This window comes from Plectropomus leopardus, chromosome 23, assembly GCF_026936395.1.
Source record: "Plectropomus leopardus strain MGB_pleo_1.0 chromosome 23, ASM2693639v1, whole genome shotgun sequence".
Classification (NCBI taxonomy): Eukaryota; Metazoa; Chordata; class Actinopteri; order Perciformes; family Serranidae; genus Plectropomus; species Plectropomus leopardus.
In genome coordinates, this window is record NC_142198.1 from 10,142,672 (window position 1) to 10,158,767 (window position 16,096).

Consider the following 16,096-nt stretch of genomic DNA (forward strand, 5'->3'; position numbering starts at 1 on the left):
GTGCAAAAAGCTGCAGTGGGTATATTTATGTATTTCTTTGTTACAGCCATTCATATGTTTGCAGTAACAGCTTGTCAATAACCTTCTATTGTCCAAAGGCAATTTTCCTTCACAACAAAAAGCCTGCACTGATTTTCTGTAGCTGCCTTCCATTTTCAGGAACATGCTGGAGACGTATTTAGCCTCGCTGGAATGCATCTACATCGTTGTAAAAGTAAAAGTCACATTTGATTCCAATATGTTGCCTCTGTTATTCCCCCCCAGGGAACCGCAATCGGAAACATTGTTTTCATAATGGCGCATTTTGTATTTACAAGTGTGTTGTGGCTCTCTGTATGGCTATACAAGTAAGCAGCAGGACCACCTCTTTAGATGTCTATGTATTGTAGCTGCATTTCCCATCAGCTTTTTGTCTGCGGTTGTTGAAGCGAACACAGCTGCCTCACATTTGAATAAACAGGATGATGCACTCTAGAAGCTCACTGACCAGGTTCATAACCTCAGGAACAAGAAAAATTGGGCCTTATGCAGATCTAGTTTGGAAAACATGCATTAGGATACATAAACAGAAAGCTATGGATAGTTTACTGTGCATTAATAATGATGTCCAAAGGCGCTGAGCAGGCTACAACTCACTTTCCCCAGAGCAGCGTGGTAGAAATTGGCTGAGGATGCTGGACTACCTCTGGAGCATTTCAGTTTTAGACTGTGCTATTGTGTGCCAGTGCAGTGGAAGCCTGTCTCTGTCTGCAAGCTTGCATTTGTGGGTCACTGGAGGCTGTTCCTGTGAGTCTGTGGACCAAGTCCTACGCTAATGTCATCAATCTATGGATTAGTGTCAGCATACTCTTTCTGTCTGTGTCTCATATCTTTGGAAGCAAACCACGCTTGACCGATATTGGCTTAGAAAAGTAACCACCACAGGGCTATTACCATAGTTGTTCTAGTGACAGCTGAGCAACTTGTTCTTCGTACCTGAGGACATATTTTTTTTTTCAGCACTTATAAGATCAATGACAAAGTTAGAAGAGATGCACAATTTCCCCAAACCTTGGAAGATTCAGATCTGTTCTCAGTATAAACTTCATCTTGCTTAAGTACTTGGATTATAAACATCTATTTGACAAATAGCTTTTCATTTGAAATACGGGTTAGCATCATTTTCCTGTTTCTGCAGGAGCTCAGGAACATTGTTGCTAAGCGGGTGGTCAGTTAGTCACTTTCCTGACACTGATCTAAGACTGATTTTCCCAAACCTATATTTTTCCAAAAGTGTGACCTCAAAGGAAGAAAGAGAGCCCAGTGTAGAAGGCTTCATCCTTCAACTTGATTGTTAAAAATAGTGTTTCTGGGCACAAGCTCATTAGGCTCGAGCATACGGATGCACACCTCATTGTCAAATCCTCCACTTCACTCATGATCTTTTACAGAGCCCACCCAAGAGCCCCTGCTTGCTGACTGACAGAAGTTGGATGCAAAAACTGCCTTGCAAAAACTGCTGTGTAAAAAGAAAAAAAAGAGAAGCGTTCCTCTTGTTCAGGGCACATTTTTACAATGTGCTTGCCAATACTTGGTTGGAGATTGCTGGATTTGATCCTCTATGTAAACACAGGCTTGATTTGGGCCTGTTTTTGGTTTTAATTGTATGTTTATATAAGCCCTGCCGTCTACAATGCATAAGGTACCGCTTCCCAGTCTGCGACAGGGCATTTTAATCAAATGCTGAGAGAGATGTCAAAAAAAGCACAATGTTAGTTTTATCAAAATTCAATTTGTTACCTATGATTTCACCATCTCTCTAAGTTCATGTTTGTTTATTGGCTAACAAGATTGGTCACCCTGCTTTTACAGTTGTTGTCATGTATTGCATCTTGATTACAAATAACCGACATGTACTATAGTTTGCCTTGCCTTCTGTCTTGTAAAAAAAAAAGTTTAAGCAATGCTTTTTTCTCTCTTTGTAGGGCCCTCCGGGTCCCAAGGGTGAAAAGGTGAGTAATGTTATTTAACTTAATATGATAAATTAATTGATGTTATTAACTTTTTTATTTACTCAGCATCTTAAAGACAATTTTTAAAGGGAAATGTGCTGACTCGCTTTCTTGCGAGAGTTGGTCAACACCACCTTAATGTCTGTACGCTAAGTTATAGCCAGCAACCGATAAGCCTAACTTAGCACGAACACTGGAAACAGAGGAAAACAGCTAGCTTGGTTCTGTCCAAAGGTAACGAAATTTGTCAAGTTACACTAGATGTTTCACTCTGTTTCTAACACCTCAGATGGTCCTTTTGAATGTTATCAGCACATAATGTGACATTACATAATGTAATGTAATATGATGTAATGTAATATGATGTAAAAAAAATTACGTACATCTATTTAAATAAGTCAATGTTGACTTTTGGTTTCACAAGAGACACGGTCCTGTGTTTGTTTGACCCATCAATCCACCTCAATGTCCTCCCTTTATCCTACATCACCTGATTTCTTCCTTTGCTCCCATCATATTTACTATGGTCATATAAAGTTGGGATGTAACAATTAACATAAATGTAAGAGGTAGAATAGGGCCATGCTACCTTAAACAGCCATTTAATGGGCTGATAAGCGCCTTCTGAACCTACTGTAAGTGTAGCTGGCTTGTTTAAACCCATATCTTTGAAGCTGATAAGCACTGATAATGCCTATTCAATCGGGTGATAATATTCAAAGCAGATTCATATCTATAAAAACATGAGAATGGTGTCAATCTTCACATATAAAACTCAGTAAGTATGTGAAAATGTTTATTTTCCAGTATGTCAAACTATCACTTTGAGAAAGGGTATGTTTTAGTCTTTAATATGCAGCCCATCATGCATTTTTGCAGGTCAAGAGAGTAAAAAAAAATCTTTGTTTTTACTCTAGTCATTGTTAATCCATCCATTAAAAGTGTCATTCTGCATCTGCAGCAGAAATTTTCATTCAAGTCATCCTGAATATTTAAATTCTCCTGTCATTAACAAATCCACAGCGCAGAACATTAATGACTGAAAGCTAGAGCCCAAGTAGGAACTCTCAAATGCCTCACTGAGCATTCTTCCATAAAACAGCAGTGAGGCATGCAAAATAACCACACTGTCTCTTTATAAGTCTGCTGGACTCTGGGACAAATGTGTGCCCATGGCTGTGCTTTGAAAGACTAAAACCAAGACATCCCTTGATTCACACCAAAATTGATGAGGTCCCTTTATTCACAAAGAATGGGAACAAGTGCATACTTATAAAATGCTGCCAGGGAAGATCTGTGCTATTTTACAGGCCATCAATGGATAAAGTAGGCATTTACTGGTATATTTTGTATGAACTGAGCAACAATTTGGAAATTAATTTATAATATTTAAAGGATTACTGCGCAGTAAAATAGAAGACATAAAATGAAATAGCGTGAGAGTGCTAACCAGAGCTAAAGTTAAACACAGAGAAACTGTTCACAGTTGTCATCTGCATCAAGTCGCACTCTTTGGAAACAGATGATTTCTAGTCATGTGGGGTGTGGAATGACGTCAGTTGTTGTCACTGACCAATGTAATGAATCAACAGCGTGATCTCTTATTTGGTGCCCCTCAAAGCAGAAAATGCAACCCATAAGCATGGCTTACAAAACCAGATTTAGATGAATGTTGGGCATTTGTTATGACAGTCGTGAATAGCAGAGACTTGCTGATTAGATGCATGTTCATGTCTCACATGTGAACCACTTCATCTGCAGTTTAATGAAATGAAAAACAACTGTGTGCATTTCTCCCACCCAAGACGAATACAGCATGCATCAGTGTGGCCATTCACAACAGTTTCCCCGTTAAATCCGGTTCTGGAACGACTGCCCAATGAAAAATTACAAAAATCCCCAGAGCTGTTTTATTTGAAATCGCTCAGGCATTACATTGAAGTTTGTTTGAGCAAAATTCCCATCCATGTGTGATAAGTTGTTTGGCTCATTTTACTGCTGTGGCTAAATTGTAACACAGCCAACAGGAGAGGGGAGAGCATCAGATGAGATGGTTTAAGGGTGTTCAGTTATCCGATTCTAGACGGATTAAGGTTATAATTTAGTCCAACATTTGGTCTTCCTTCAGTTGTTTCAAACAAAAGTGTACTTTTGGTTCGGTTTCACTCTAATGTGATAAACCCACAGTCCTCGCCACGCAGGTTGATTTGAAACCAAACGTTTTCTCCTTCAGGAACGTGCTCCGTCCACAGACATCTACCCCCAAAGACGGCAGAAAGCCAAAGATCTCTGGGGCATAAAATCTGGCCTGGCAATGCAGTTCGCCCACACTCAACCCCCCTCCCTCACCAAACCCACCAAACCTCACACTACTGCTCTCTTTCTTTCTCTTTCTCTCATACCCAATCCATGTCAGTCCATGTTATCATAAGTGATTTTACTCTCAACCACAATGAATAGTTGAGGGTTCCTGTATTATTTTTCTTTATCAATGTGTTCTGCATTATGTTTCAGTGATTTCAGTGTGAGTCTCAGCTCATTATTAGTGCTGTACTTGTGTTTCGTGTGTTTGGCTCGTGCATTTCAAGACAAATTCTTTTTCTTGCCTTCCACAGGGGGATCAAGGCGACCAGGGACCACGGGTATGCGGTTTATTCTTACTTCTTGTGATTAGCTGATGAATGTGACTGTGTGTGTCTCCCCCAGCAGAATTGTGGGCAAAAGGTTTGAGATGCATGAAATTCTTGGGATAGTGTTCTTCCCATCTGGCCAAACACAATAAGCATTTCAGCACTGCTTATTTCTACATCAAGAACGGGCAGGCAAACGTGCAAGATAGCTCAGGGTGATATATTTCTTGCGATGCAAAGACTTTTTTTTTCTTTTTTACCTCTTGTCTTCAAATTGAACATGAGTGCAAGCTTTTTGCCCATCAGCAGAAAATATCTGCTCAATCTCAGCTATAATCAAAAGCCAACTAGCTCTGTCTCTATAATTACTCGTGATTCACTTCAATCCTTCGACGTGACATGGCGTATTCAGAGCTTTAATCATTTCCAGCTTTGTAGTTTGACATTTCTATAAAAGCTCAGCTTCTAAATGATGACGATGTGAGTGCTTTTTCGTGCTTGACAGACTCTGAAATGAATTACTCTATCTCCAACTAGCAGCAAGCGCGCCCTCATTTTTCTCAAATAATGGTTAAAAAATGAGCCCTTTTTGAAAGGCACAGCACAGGTTTGTTTAAAGTAAATTACATTAACCGGGGTCACATGCGCACACACATACACACACAGTTTTTCACGTCCTCTGTATCTGCTGTCGTCATCAGGAGTAGATTGTGTGGAGACGAAGTCACTTTAAATGCCTGTAATTGATTTCCATGAGGGCAGGGAGCACGTTGAGGTTGGAGCACAAGGACAAGAGAACACAACAACGCAGAGGTTTGTCTTGTCACCAGAACACCAGCCATCTCTTAAGTGGATCTGATCCCAATTCTGTATTGGCGCCCAACCAGACGTTAGTAGTTTGCCAATTACCTTCGTCAGATCTCCTCCGGGGCTGTTCTGCACGTCAAAGCATTGCGTTTCTTATGATTTGGAAGTCAATACAAGTGACCTTCCCTTGCGAAATTTGATTAGTGGTCTCAAAGTGAGACATCTTATGTTACACATTGGCAGCCCTCAAATTACAACTGCAGAGATTTAGGATTTCTGAGTGGTGTCACACTTTCATGAGATCTACAAATACATTTCCAGCTCTGTGATATCCTGTTAATTTTTAATGATATAAACGTATTGGATAATCGTTACAGTTGCAAAGGCAGGAAAGAAAGGAAATATTTTCGCTCTTAAGCTACTGGAGTAAATTTTCTCCATTTGGATAGAATTTCTTGGGTTTTGCCCATAATTTGTACCCTTTTAACCTAGGAAATGGAGTCATCTGTCTCTATCAGTTGAATGATTTACAATCTGAAAACAGCACCCTGGCTGACAGAGTTGTAACAGGGACCAGCCAGGCCCTATTTGTCTTGTAGAGTAAATATATACACTGTCCACTTCAATAAAGCATTTCATTAACTTCCAATTACAGCAAAATTGTCCCTTAACAGGTACAAATTAACACAGAGTCACAGTCACATATGAAGGACTACAGTGGCATGAAAGCAGTCTAGGTCACCAGCAAATTCTATTACCTCCCTAGAATGGCATATTGACTTTGCACATTAGATTAGTAGGTAAATGTAGTGGAACAATATTAGAGAGATTTCCTTAATAAATGGAGGCAGAACAGGACAAGTGCTGCCTGACCTTGACTCTACCTGGCTGGAAATTAAGCTAATTTCATGCTCAGTATTGACTTAGTGCAGAGAGGCTATTAAAGCCATATGGAGGTACTTGTAAACAAGAATAGAATATGTCCTATACACATCACAGCCTGCCAGATTACATCAAATGCAAACAGATTTGACTCTTTTAAAGGACATTTGTGTTTGCATGTTGATGCAATTTGTATGTGTCCTTGAGGGTCAATTCAGCAGGTCAAGTTAAAGACCCCCCAGCCTCTGTGGCCCAAGACAGTGTGAGAATTGCCACATGGCCAGCAGAATTTATTCAAAGACACACACTTCCTCTGCCTGTTCCCCACATGTCAGGGTCAGCCATTTGTTGGCCCTAAAGGTCAAAGGCCATGTCCAAAACGCCAAAGGTTAACCAAGCAACAAATAATAAATTGGCCAGTTTTGACAAACAAATGTGTGGTCACTGTTGGAGCACCACTGGTGGGATATAATTAACAGGATTTACTGGCACTACGTGTCACCAAGAAAGGTGTGTGTGGTCTTTTTGAGGGATGGCCGTAGCTACAGGTGTCAGGCAAAGGGGTTGGTGAATTCCAGCAAGAGGAAACATTCCTGAGATTTTACAACAAAACTGCCCTAGTTTGTCCAGGATGTTGCTCCTTACATTGTGTGATTGGACCAATTTGCAGTGTTCCTCCAAAATGAATTATGTAATTTCCAGGATTTTGCTTCTCAGTTGTGAAAAAAAGTGTTTTAAAATCTACTGTTTACACGTGAAATCAGAAGCCTTAAAAATGAATTTCACTTGAGATACATTGAATGTATCACATCGATGCCAAATCTGAGGCTTCAAATGAATGTATTATTCCTCTCTTAAATGTATTAAAGCCATCTGTGCTCAGAACTGGTAATCTATTCCACATATAGATATTCAGAATATGCCTCAGCCTGTATTCGCTCGGGATGCTTTGTGTTTTTGGTGTGGTCTGGGAGATGCTGGTTCTGGCTAGTGTCCTATGACGGCTGTTGCTGATTGTCCTTATATCTGGCTTTTTGTTTACTACAGTTGCAGTCGTCTTGCTGCAGGCGAATACATAGCAAAAGAGCTCCTCACCAAATAACCAACATCCGTTTTGGAGAGGAAAAGCAAAACAAAGCAATCTGTGAATGGTTAGGATTCTCTGTCAACCGCCATGTCATTATCATTCTCACACATAGACATCAGCGCAGAGGCAATGCAGGGTGAGCACTAACCCACACCTAGTCAAGCTTCCCTCCGCTTTCTCTCATCTGCTGCAGATATAGATCAAACAATGTTTTTTTAGTTGGATTATCATTTGTCCTTTTTACGCATTTCAAACACACAGTGGTCAGTGAGGTTGTCAGCATGCTGTCGACCTGTGTCTCCATTAGCGTTTGTATCTAAATGATTCTTAAAGCAAGGAGGATAAAACCCAGAAAGCAGTTCCAGCCTGCACATGCGCCACACTACATTGGACTCTGTAAAGTCTGTTCCCAGCTGACCACAATCCAGTTCTTGTTTTCCTTCTTTGTCCCCAACATGTTTGAGGTTCCAAATAACTTGAGAAATATTTGCACGTCTATCCCAGTTACACACAGCATGGCTATTGTCTGCAGTGTAAGAGTATTGCTGTGTTCTGCTGCAGGGCTGAATTAAACCAGCCTGGCTTGAAAGCCATATTCTTAATGAGCCATGCTTTTTGAATTATCTTTGGAAAACCAGAGAGATGGCACCAAAGCCATGTTTGGATAGACCAGATTTTATCTTAAGCTCAAATATAGAGGAAGATTGATCTCTTACGGGGCATGTTTATTTTAGTGTGCCAGACTTTGAGAAATGCTTTCATCAGGTTGTTCAGGTTGGTTATTTATGCTGAAGCAAAACCTGCAGCATAAAGATAAACAAGAGGCTGTGCAATCACTGTGAAACCAATAAGCTACAATCTTTATATGTTCTTCCATAGACTGAGCATTTAAGCTAAAAACTGTTACATTTAATAATTCGCTGAGTTTATACTGTTCGTTAAGCTTTCCCTTTTTGCAGAGTTCATAATGTAGTTTACAATTAAACCTCTAAACTCTTTAAATGAAGAGTATCACCCTGATTACAGTACCATGAACACCACCAGAGCTACCCAACCCAGTTGCTGGAATAAATGTTTTTAAATGGTTTTATGTTTTTGCACACCACAGATACTTTACATTTGTAGATTGATTAGCATATAAGCAAGTTCTTTGCATTTCAAAAATTCTGTGGTCAAGATATGGTTATGTTTAAGCACAAAAAACACTTTGTTATGGTTAGGAAAAGGTTGTGTGTTCGGCCGAGTCACTTATGTTATTTAAGCGTCATTAAATAACACTCAAATTTGGTGGCAAAAACATCACTAGAAATACGAAATGTTCGCCAATAACACCCATGTTTGGTGCCACATAAAAGTAGCTGTAAATGCAGCAACAGGTCACTAAAAACATGTTTGGTGGCACAAACATTAGTGGTAATGTAACAAACTCGCCAAAAATGCTCACATTTGATGTCATGTCACAAAAGCTGCTAGAAATGTAGCAACAGGTCGCTAAAAAACCCTGGTTGATAAAAAAGTTTCCTGGTTGATAAAAAACAACTAGATTTGTTGGTCTCAAAAATGACCTGCTGCTGGGCAGCCATCTTGACTAGGTGCCATTTTTAAGAGGTTTATATGATAAATGTGAATCATACAAATGATAATGTATCCTTGGTTTGCAGAAACGTACCTCACCATCATTTTCTTCTTGCAGCTGGGCTGTTGTGTCTGTATGTTGCTAAGCTTTGACTGGACCAGTGCTGTTCGGCGAATGGGGTTTTGCAAACTGTCAGTTCAGGTTTCAGTGGTAATTTTTAACTGATATATGCCAGTAAAAGACTTGTCACTATCAAAGCCCTTGTTTGGCAGGCATGCAGGAACAGTACAATGCAATAAAATGTATGTATCTAAGTATGGACAATGTACCCAAAAGAATGATTGATGACAGTCAATGATTATTTGAGTATAACATCCTAAACCCTGTTTAGCTGACGATATTTCAGTCTTTCTGGATTCAGATTAAAGTCAGCATGCAGCTATAAACCTTCATCTCCTCTTAAAAAAGCGAGGGCCCGATGCTTTCTTCTTTTATTCAGTTTTCATGAGTGGATCACATCTGTCATGACCATTGTTGACAAGGGAATTGGAAACCATTTGATTGAATTTCCAGTGAACATCTCAGTCCCTTGATGTTCCCCAAAACTCTACGAACAACACAGTTCGAGAATTTACCAGAATGCTATAGCTCTAAATCTGTTTTATGATAATCATCCCAACAAATGTTCTGTCTGTATATTTGGGAGAAAACAACAGGAAATGGTTACTTGGTGATGACATTGTAGCATGCACGCGACAAAGGATGGTCCCAATGCCATTGTACACACAGTTTCACAGTAGAGAATAAACTTGGACTTGTTTTGTTGGTCTTGTTTGGTCTGAATTTAAATTCCTGGTTCTCAAAACTAATTGTTTACGGTTAAGTTTTATGTCAGCTTTTGACAGTTTAAAGAATTATCCTCACTATTTCACATATTATACAGCTTGTTTCACATATTCGTAAGAATGTTTAGAAGCAGGATGCTTATCTCCTTCCTCCTTTTACTGTTTTTGTTCACCCAGTGTTTGAACGTCATGCGTGTGTTGTGCCATGTTCTGCTGTTTGTCCCTTTAGGGATTGCCTGGTCTCCCTACGCTGGCTGCTTTGCACAGCAATCAGATCCTGACTGTCAAGGTTTGTCGGTGGTGATGCCGCCTAGCTGCTCAGTCCGACCCCTCCGCAGCACACACTGGGAGTAAATGAATCACTGTCTACTGCCTTTTACTTAAAGCCCGATGATAGACTAGGCACAGGAAAAACCTCATCTAATTAATCAAAGCCAGTCAATCGTTATCCTCTTCCTCCACTGTCGCTACCAGTCTTTCACTTGAGATTTCTGTTCCACGCTACATGCCAGGATCCCCATTGAAAGCAAAGGTGGCCTTTTACAACCCAGTAATATGTAGCCGACTGGAACAAGCAGACATGGTCTGGCTTGTGTCCATTGATGCTAAAATGAATGGAAGGAACTCTGAGAGGAATACTCGATGATGAGCAAAGTGGCAAAATGTTTTTTTAAAGCTCATGCCCATGGTTCACCACAAATCCTTCAATCCACCAATTTGGCCTTCGGGATTAGGGATTGTTTCAGCGATGGATGAAGCCACTTAATACCAATGGACACTAGCAGAAAAATGCATGCACTGGGAGGAACAAGGTTAGAAATGAACCTCAACTCAGAAGGTCGACCACTCTGGTTTCAGTGTGTGCAGCTCCCGGGGTCTGACTTAGCAGCAGGCGCAATGAAGATGATGACAGCGCTTTCACAGAGGAGGAGAAATTCCCATTTTGCCAGGGACTGCGAGCCCGCTGTGGCGCCCTCGCACCCCTGAAGTGGTAATTATGGGTCCCAGCTCCAAGTAAGAAAGCCCAGACTTCCGAAGCAAACCACCTCCATGCTGGAGAAGTGTGGATTTCTCCCCCTCATCCGTGAAGGCGCTGGACCGGGGGTTCATGAACATAGGCCTTTCTAACAAAATCTGTTTCTTTTTGCATTTGCTTTCCTCCTCCTCCTTCTTCTTCTGGGACCTCATGCTTCTTCAACCTTCTCTCACCTCTGACCTACGACCTCTTGACCTCACACACCTGCTCAGATGGTCTTCCCTAAGATCAATCATGGCTTTCTTTCCGCTGACCAGCAGCTCATAAAGCGGCGGCTCATTAAGGTAGTGGCTGTGTCCTCACTCGTCTCTCTGTCGTGCCAAGTCTCACCGAATCACTTCTCTCTGGGCATTCTGCAGTTTGCATGCAAATCTTCAGACAGACCTGTCATGAGTACTCTGACACTCCTTCTGTTATTGTTAAAGAGAAATATGGAAATTTCTTTTTAGAAAACAAGGTTTTATTAAGGTAAAATGAATTACTGTCCTGGCAGTACTTAAAGCACTTTCCCTGCTAGTTAGATTGCTGAATATTTTTTTAGCGTTTCTTATAATCCAGAATAATAATGGACCACACATTTTCAGTGTATTTTCGCCCTGTTTAATGGAACTCTACAAATGTGACTTTTCAGTTGGTGCCTACTGCACAACCCCCATTCTTCTCATTAAGTCCATTTGAGAATGCATGCATTTCAGGGGATTACTGTTTCAGCTGTAAATCAGACACATTTCATCTCCATCTTGTATGCTAGTTTTAGCCATATGACCCAAAATGCAAACTCTCCTCCATGTTATGAATGGAGGCAGCCCATAGCCACCCACGAGATCATTCCACTACTCTCTCTTCATTATCATTTAACTGCAGTGGCTCCAGTCTCCAGTGGATCCAACAATATCACAGAGTTGTGACATTTACATGTTTTATTTTGCCACACAGGGAGATCAAGGGCAAGCTGGACCACCTGGGCCTCCGGGGCCACCAGGCCCTCCAGGGCCAAGGGGGCCCCCAGGTGACACAGGGAAAGACGGGCCCAGAGGTGTACCTGGTCTTCCAGTGAGTACTGATTTTCACCTGGCAGTTTGGAAGTTTGATTAAATTGAGCATTAATTTTCAGTCAGTGTATCATTTGGTAATGATTTATACTAAAACTACTACTGCTACTGCTAATAATAATAATAAAGTTTATCTATATAGCACCTTTCAGACATAAAATGCAGCACCAAATTACAAGAAAACAGATGGAACGAACATCAAACAGGCCAGCAAGGCAATTCAGCATAAAAGGACATTTAAAATCAGTTTTAAAAAACTGAGTGTAAAAATCATAAAAAATCCTAAAATCAATTAAAATATAAGAATCTCAAATCTTATAACAACAGCAGCAGTAAAAAATAGTTTTTGAAAGTCAGAGCTACTTAAAAGCTTGAGTGAAAAGATGTGTTTTTAGAGTTCTTTTAAAATATTTAGTTAGCTGGCTTCTATGATTTCTGTACATAGTGTGTTGGATCACTAAAATTTGGTGAATTTTCAGTTTAAAAATACAGCATTGTTTCCATTTAGAGTAAAACAAAATCAACTCTTTATGTACTTGTATTCAGTTTGACCTTGACCCAATGCTGGGAGGGTCTATCTTAACAACAATCTTCTAATGAAGACTAGACAAACTACATTGCAGTTCATTGCCCTAATGTCTTTAACTAAACATGTATATGGTACCAAGAGAATGCCTCCCTGTATGGATTTACATTAACTTGCTTGTTTTTCATTATAACGTCACATTTTCCACGTCCTTAAGCCTGTCACTGGCATCACACTAATTTATGTGAACTGTGCCTGTGAGAGAAAGGAGAAACAGAAAAAAGGCCTGTCAATTATGTTCAGCCATAAAACCTTTCCGAAGGCTCCAGCTGATCTTTATTGTCTTGGCAGAGTCCACAGTGGGAGTGCAAAAATATTAAGTGTTGTTTATCTTCTTCTTTCCAAGTTTTTGATGATTATTGTTTTCAGTTCTTCCAGTTGCAGTTACAATCGTTGTTGCGTTTTTTCCAAGAAATTAAACTTCTCTCGCTGAGGTGCTTTATTTCTCCCATGATTGGTTTCTCCTGCCGTGAATCCCTCAGACGGAAGGTGGCAACAAATGGTCTTGTCGCTATCACAAAGAGGCAAAAATGGAATAATGTTCAAGCATGTCTTTGGCATACAAATCTGACTTTGGCATATGTCTCTTTTCTACCCTGAGAACTGCGGCAACATCCAAGAGCCAGGCGTGAACCAAAAGCAGAGACTAGAACAGGGTTGTTGGACAGAGACAGTGAAGGGTACAGGTGCCACAGCATGATGAAATGCCTCTCAGCCAATCTGGTGCATAAGCAGAACAATGCTGAGCTCTGCTTGTCAACCTGGCTCCAGTACACCGTAGCAGCTGTTAAAAGAAATGGGGAATTCAACCATGATGTGGAAAATGTTGGGTTTTTTTCACAAGAATATTTGACGTATTTAGCTCAGAATAGTGTTTATGATCATTTTAAAACTCCATGCATGTTTTCAACTTTTCAAAGACTTGGCCCACTGCTCTTCCATTAACTGACTGTTTTGTATTTACTATAGGGAGATCCAGGGCAGCCTGGAGAAACGGGAGTGATGGTAAGCACAAACTTTTCCTTTCCTTGTTTTTACGCTTCAGCTTTTGTCTGAATGAAACAAATAAGATATGATGTGTTAATTAGTGAGTTTAACAGTTGCTTGAAGGTGGATTTTGTCACATTTGGACAGAGTCAAGATAGCTGTTTCCTTCTATTTCCAGTCTTTCTGCTCAGTTTAGCTAAGAGCCTGTTGGAAATAGTTTCATATTTACCACGTAAAGATGACAATGGTATGAGGTTTCTCAAATAACTTTTTCCCCATTATAAAGATCCTCAACTTTGTACAACTTTGAATGCAAAAAGAATCCAGTGATGGAGTGTAATCTGTCAGCCAGCGGCAGCAGCCACGTAATTGTCAGCTTACAGGACAAACAACATTGTTGCCCCACAGCAAAAGCCATGGTAGTTTTCCAAGTTTACAAATACGTGCCTGCATGGACGGTAATGTGCACAATATAATTTTATGTAAGCCTGAATGACATTCATCAGGTCTCTCTAATCAATCTCCCTCGACTTGTTTGTGTTTATGTGAGCCATTTGGTCGTGGTGACGTAAGGCCGCTCTCGCCGCTGAAATTTAGCAGCAGATCTGGTGTATCCTTCGGCTATGATAAAATGGTGTGCAGACTTCACAGACTCCACCTACTTGGCACTCCACAGATGCACGCCAGTGTAGTAATGACCCACTTACTGCCTTTGGTGAAAATATGTCTTGTTTTTTCTTTTTCCTGGATGCATTTAATTGGCTTAACTAGAAAAGCACACTCAATAAAGTGAGGATCTCTGCCAGGCGTCTGCCCGTGCTGAGGATGGCCGCTCTTGTAATTGCAAAGGACGTACTGTTAAGAGGAGTGAAGAGTCAGCAGTCAATGACGTTGTGAGACAATAAAACAGGTTTTGCAATTGAGAATCATGCAAACAAAGAGAGCACCTTTAGCACAGAGTCATAAATCTGCACACATAATATTCGGCTGACTGATCCAGTAGTTTGTGAGAACAGCTGCAGATAGAGGAATACACACACTCACATAAACATGCCACACATACAAAAGCAAGCGCATGATGGGGATCATGTATTTGGTCATTTATGATCGTTTTGCTTGTGATAACCAGTTGTGACACTCTCAAAAACAATACATTTGTTTGAACGCTTTGAAACCTGAGCAAATTAGCTTAATTTATTTCAAAAACATGGAGAGAGTGTGCAAGAACCAAACCAAAAGTGAGCAAGGAATTAGTAAAAACTACAAGAAAATCACTTGAATTACTAAAGAAATGAACAAATGAAAAAACAAAACAAAAAAATGAAAAAGACAAACAAAGTGAAACAACAAACAGCAAAGCAAACAAGACTTGAAATATTTAATTGTGTAATCCTAAATAGTTTTTTTTCCCTAGACCTTTTTTCCTAGCTTTTTAAAAAACATTTTCTTACCAAGTTGCTCATTGCCCTAACCCATGTTTTTGAAAGAAATCGCACCAATTTGCTTAGGGTTCAATGATTGAAATACTTGTGAAAGAGCCTGAAAGCAGCCCAAGAAAAGTGATGTTGCTCCAGGTTTCAAAGGGTTAATTTAACTGTTGAGCAGTTTATTGATTTTAATTTTGTTTTTTTAACTAACAAAGCAATCAGACCACTTGGAGGTTTTTGTTAATGCGCATTTAATTTACGAGGTATGCATAAGGCAGTTTATGGGTAATATGGTGAATATTCATGACACATTTTATGACACCCTGCAAAAACGTTTGTTTTCTCTCACAAACTCTCTTATACAGTAGAGACAAGCTGTTCCAGTTCACAGCAACTGGATACCACTTGTGGTGTTCAGCAAATAAAGCATTTGATTAAAGTTTCCTCATAAAAGCTACAGTCGAATGGGTCAAGCCAAATGCCAGAGAAAGCAAAGACGGAAAACGTGACATGCGAAAAACAGTCAGTGATGTCAGTTTTCACAAGTGCAGGGGAGAGTAAGTGAAGCTGACAGAGGAGGTGCTATCAAGCGCTTTCATCTCTGATTCCATCTCTGACCCTTTTTATGGCGTGGAAAAAGTTGGTGGATCGGAAAGGAATGGACGGAGAAAATAAAGGGTGGCGAGGCTTAAATGGCAAGAGAGACGCATTAAATAGAGGAGTTTGAAGCTAAAATTGCTTATCATTTTTAGGTCACTTAGCATGCCATTTACTCTTTAATCTCTCCCTGCGTTTATGTTGCTGAAGTTTTCAACTTTTGTTGGCTTTAATTATATATTTCCTCCATTATCCCCCTCATGCTCATAGTCGTGAAAGCAGCACAGTTTTGTTTCGAAATTTTAAGTGTCATGAATGTTAACTTGGCAATAGATTAACCCTCAGTCCCAGGTGAGCTCCCATAAGTCTTCGGTGCTTATACAACCGCTCAAGACAGCAGCTAGAGTATTTCTCCAAAAGACAAATGGCGAATCCCATTCAAAATGAGCAGAGGCCTCGCGCTGAGCTTTGAATAAAAAATAAGCGCTGCTCACTGTAATTCTTGAAATAAGGCATACTATTTCATGAGTATATATACACAGCATGACACTAATGTACTTTTAACAAGGAATAATGTCATCATTTGGAAATCA

General features: G+C 40.1%; 1 protein-coding gene across 1 annotated transcript in view; it reads left to right on the top strand.

Moving 5' to 3' along the window:
* The window catches only part of col25a1 (collagen type XXV alpha 1 chain), a 166,960-nt gene that overhangs the window by 111,567 nt on the left and 39,297 nt on the right, over window positions 1–16,096 (top strand). The window contains 5 exon segments of the mRNA XM_088073174.1: window positions 1,965–1,991; window positions 4,607–4,633; window positions 11,067–11,138; window positions 11,791–11,907; window positions 13,462–13,497. Of these exon segments, the coding sequence (XP_087929300.1) occupies window positions 1,965–1,991; window positions 4,607–4,633; window positions 11,067–11,138; window positions 11,791–11,907; window positions 13,462–13,497 (279 nt within the window).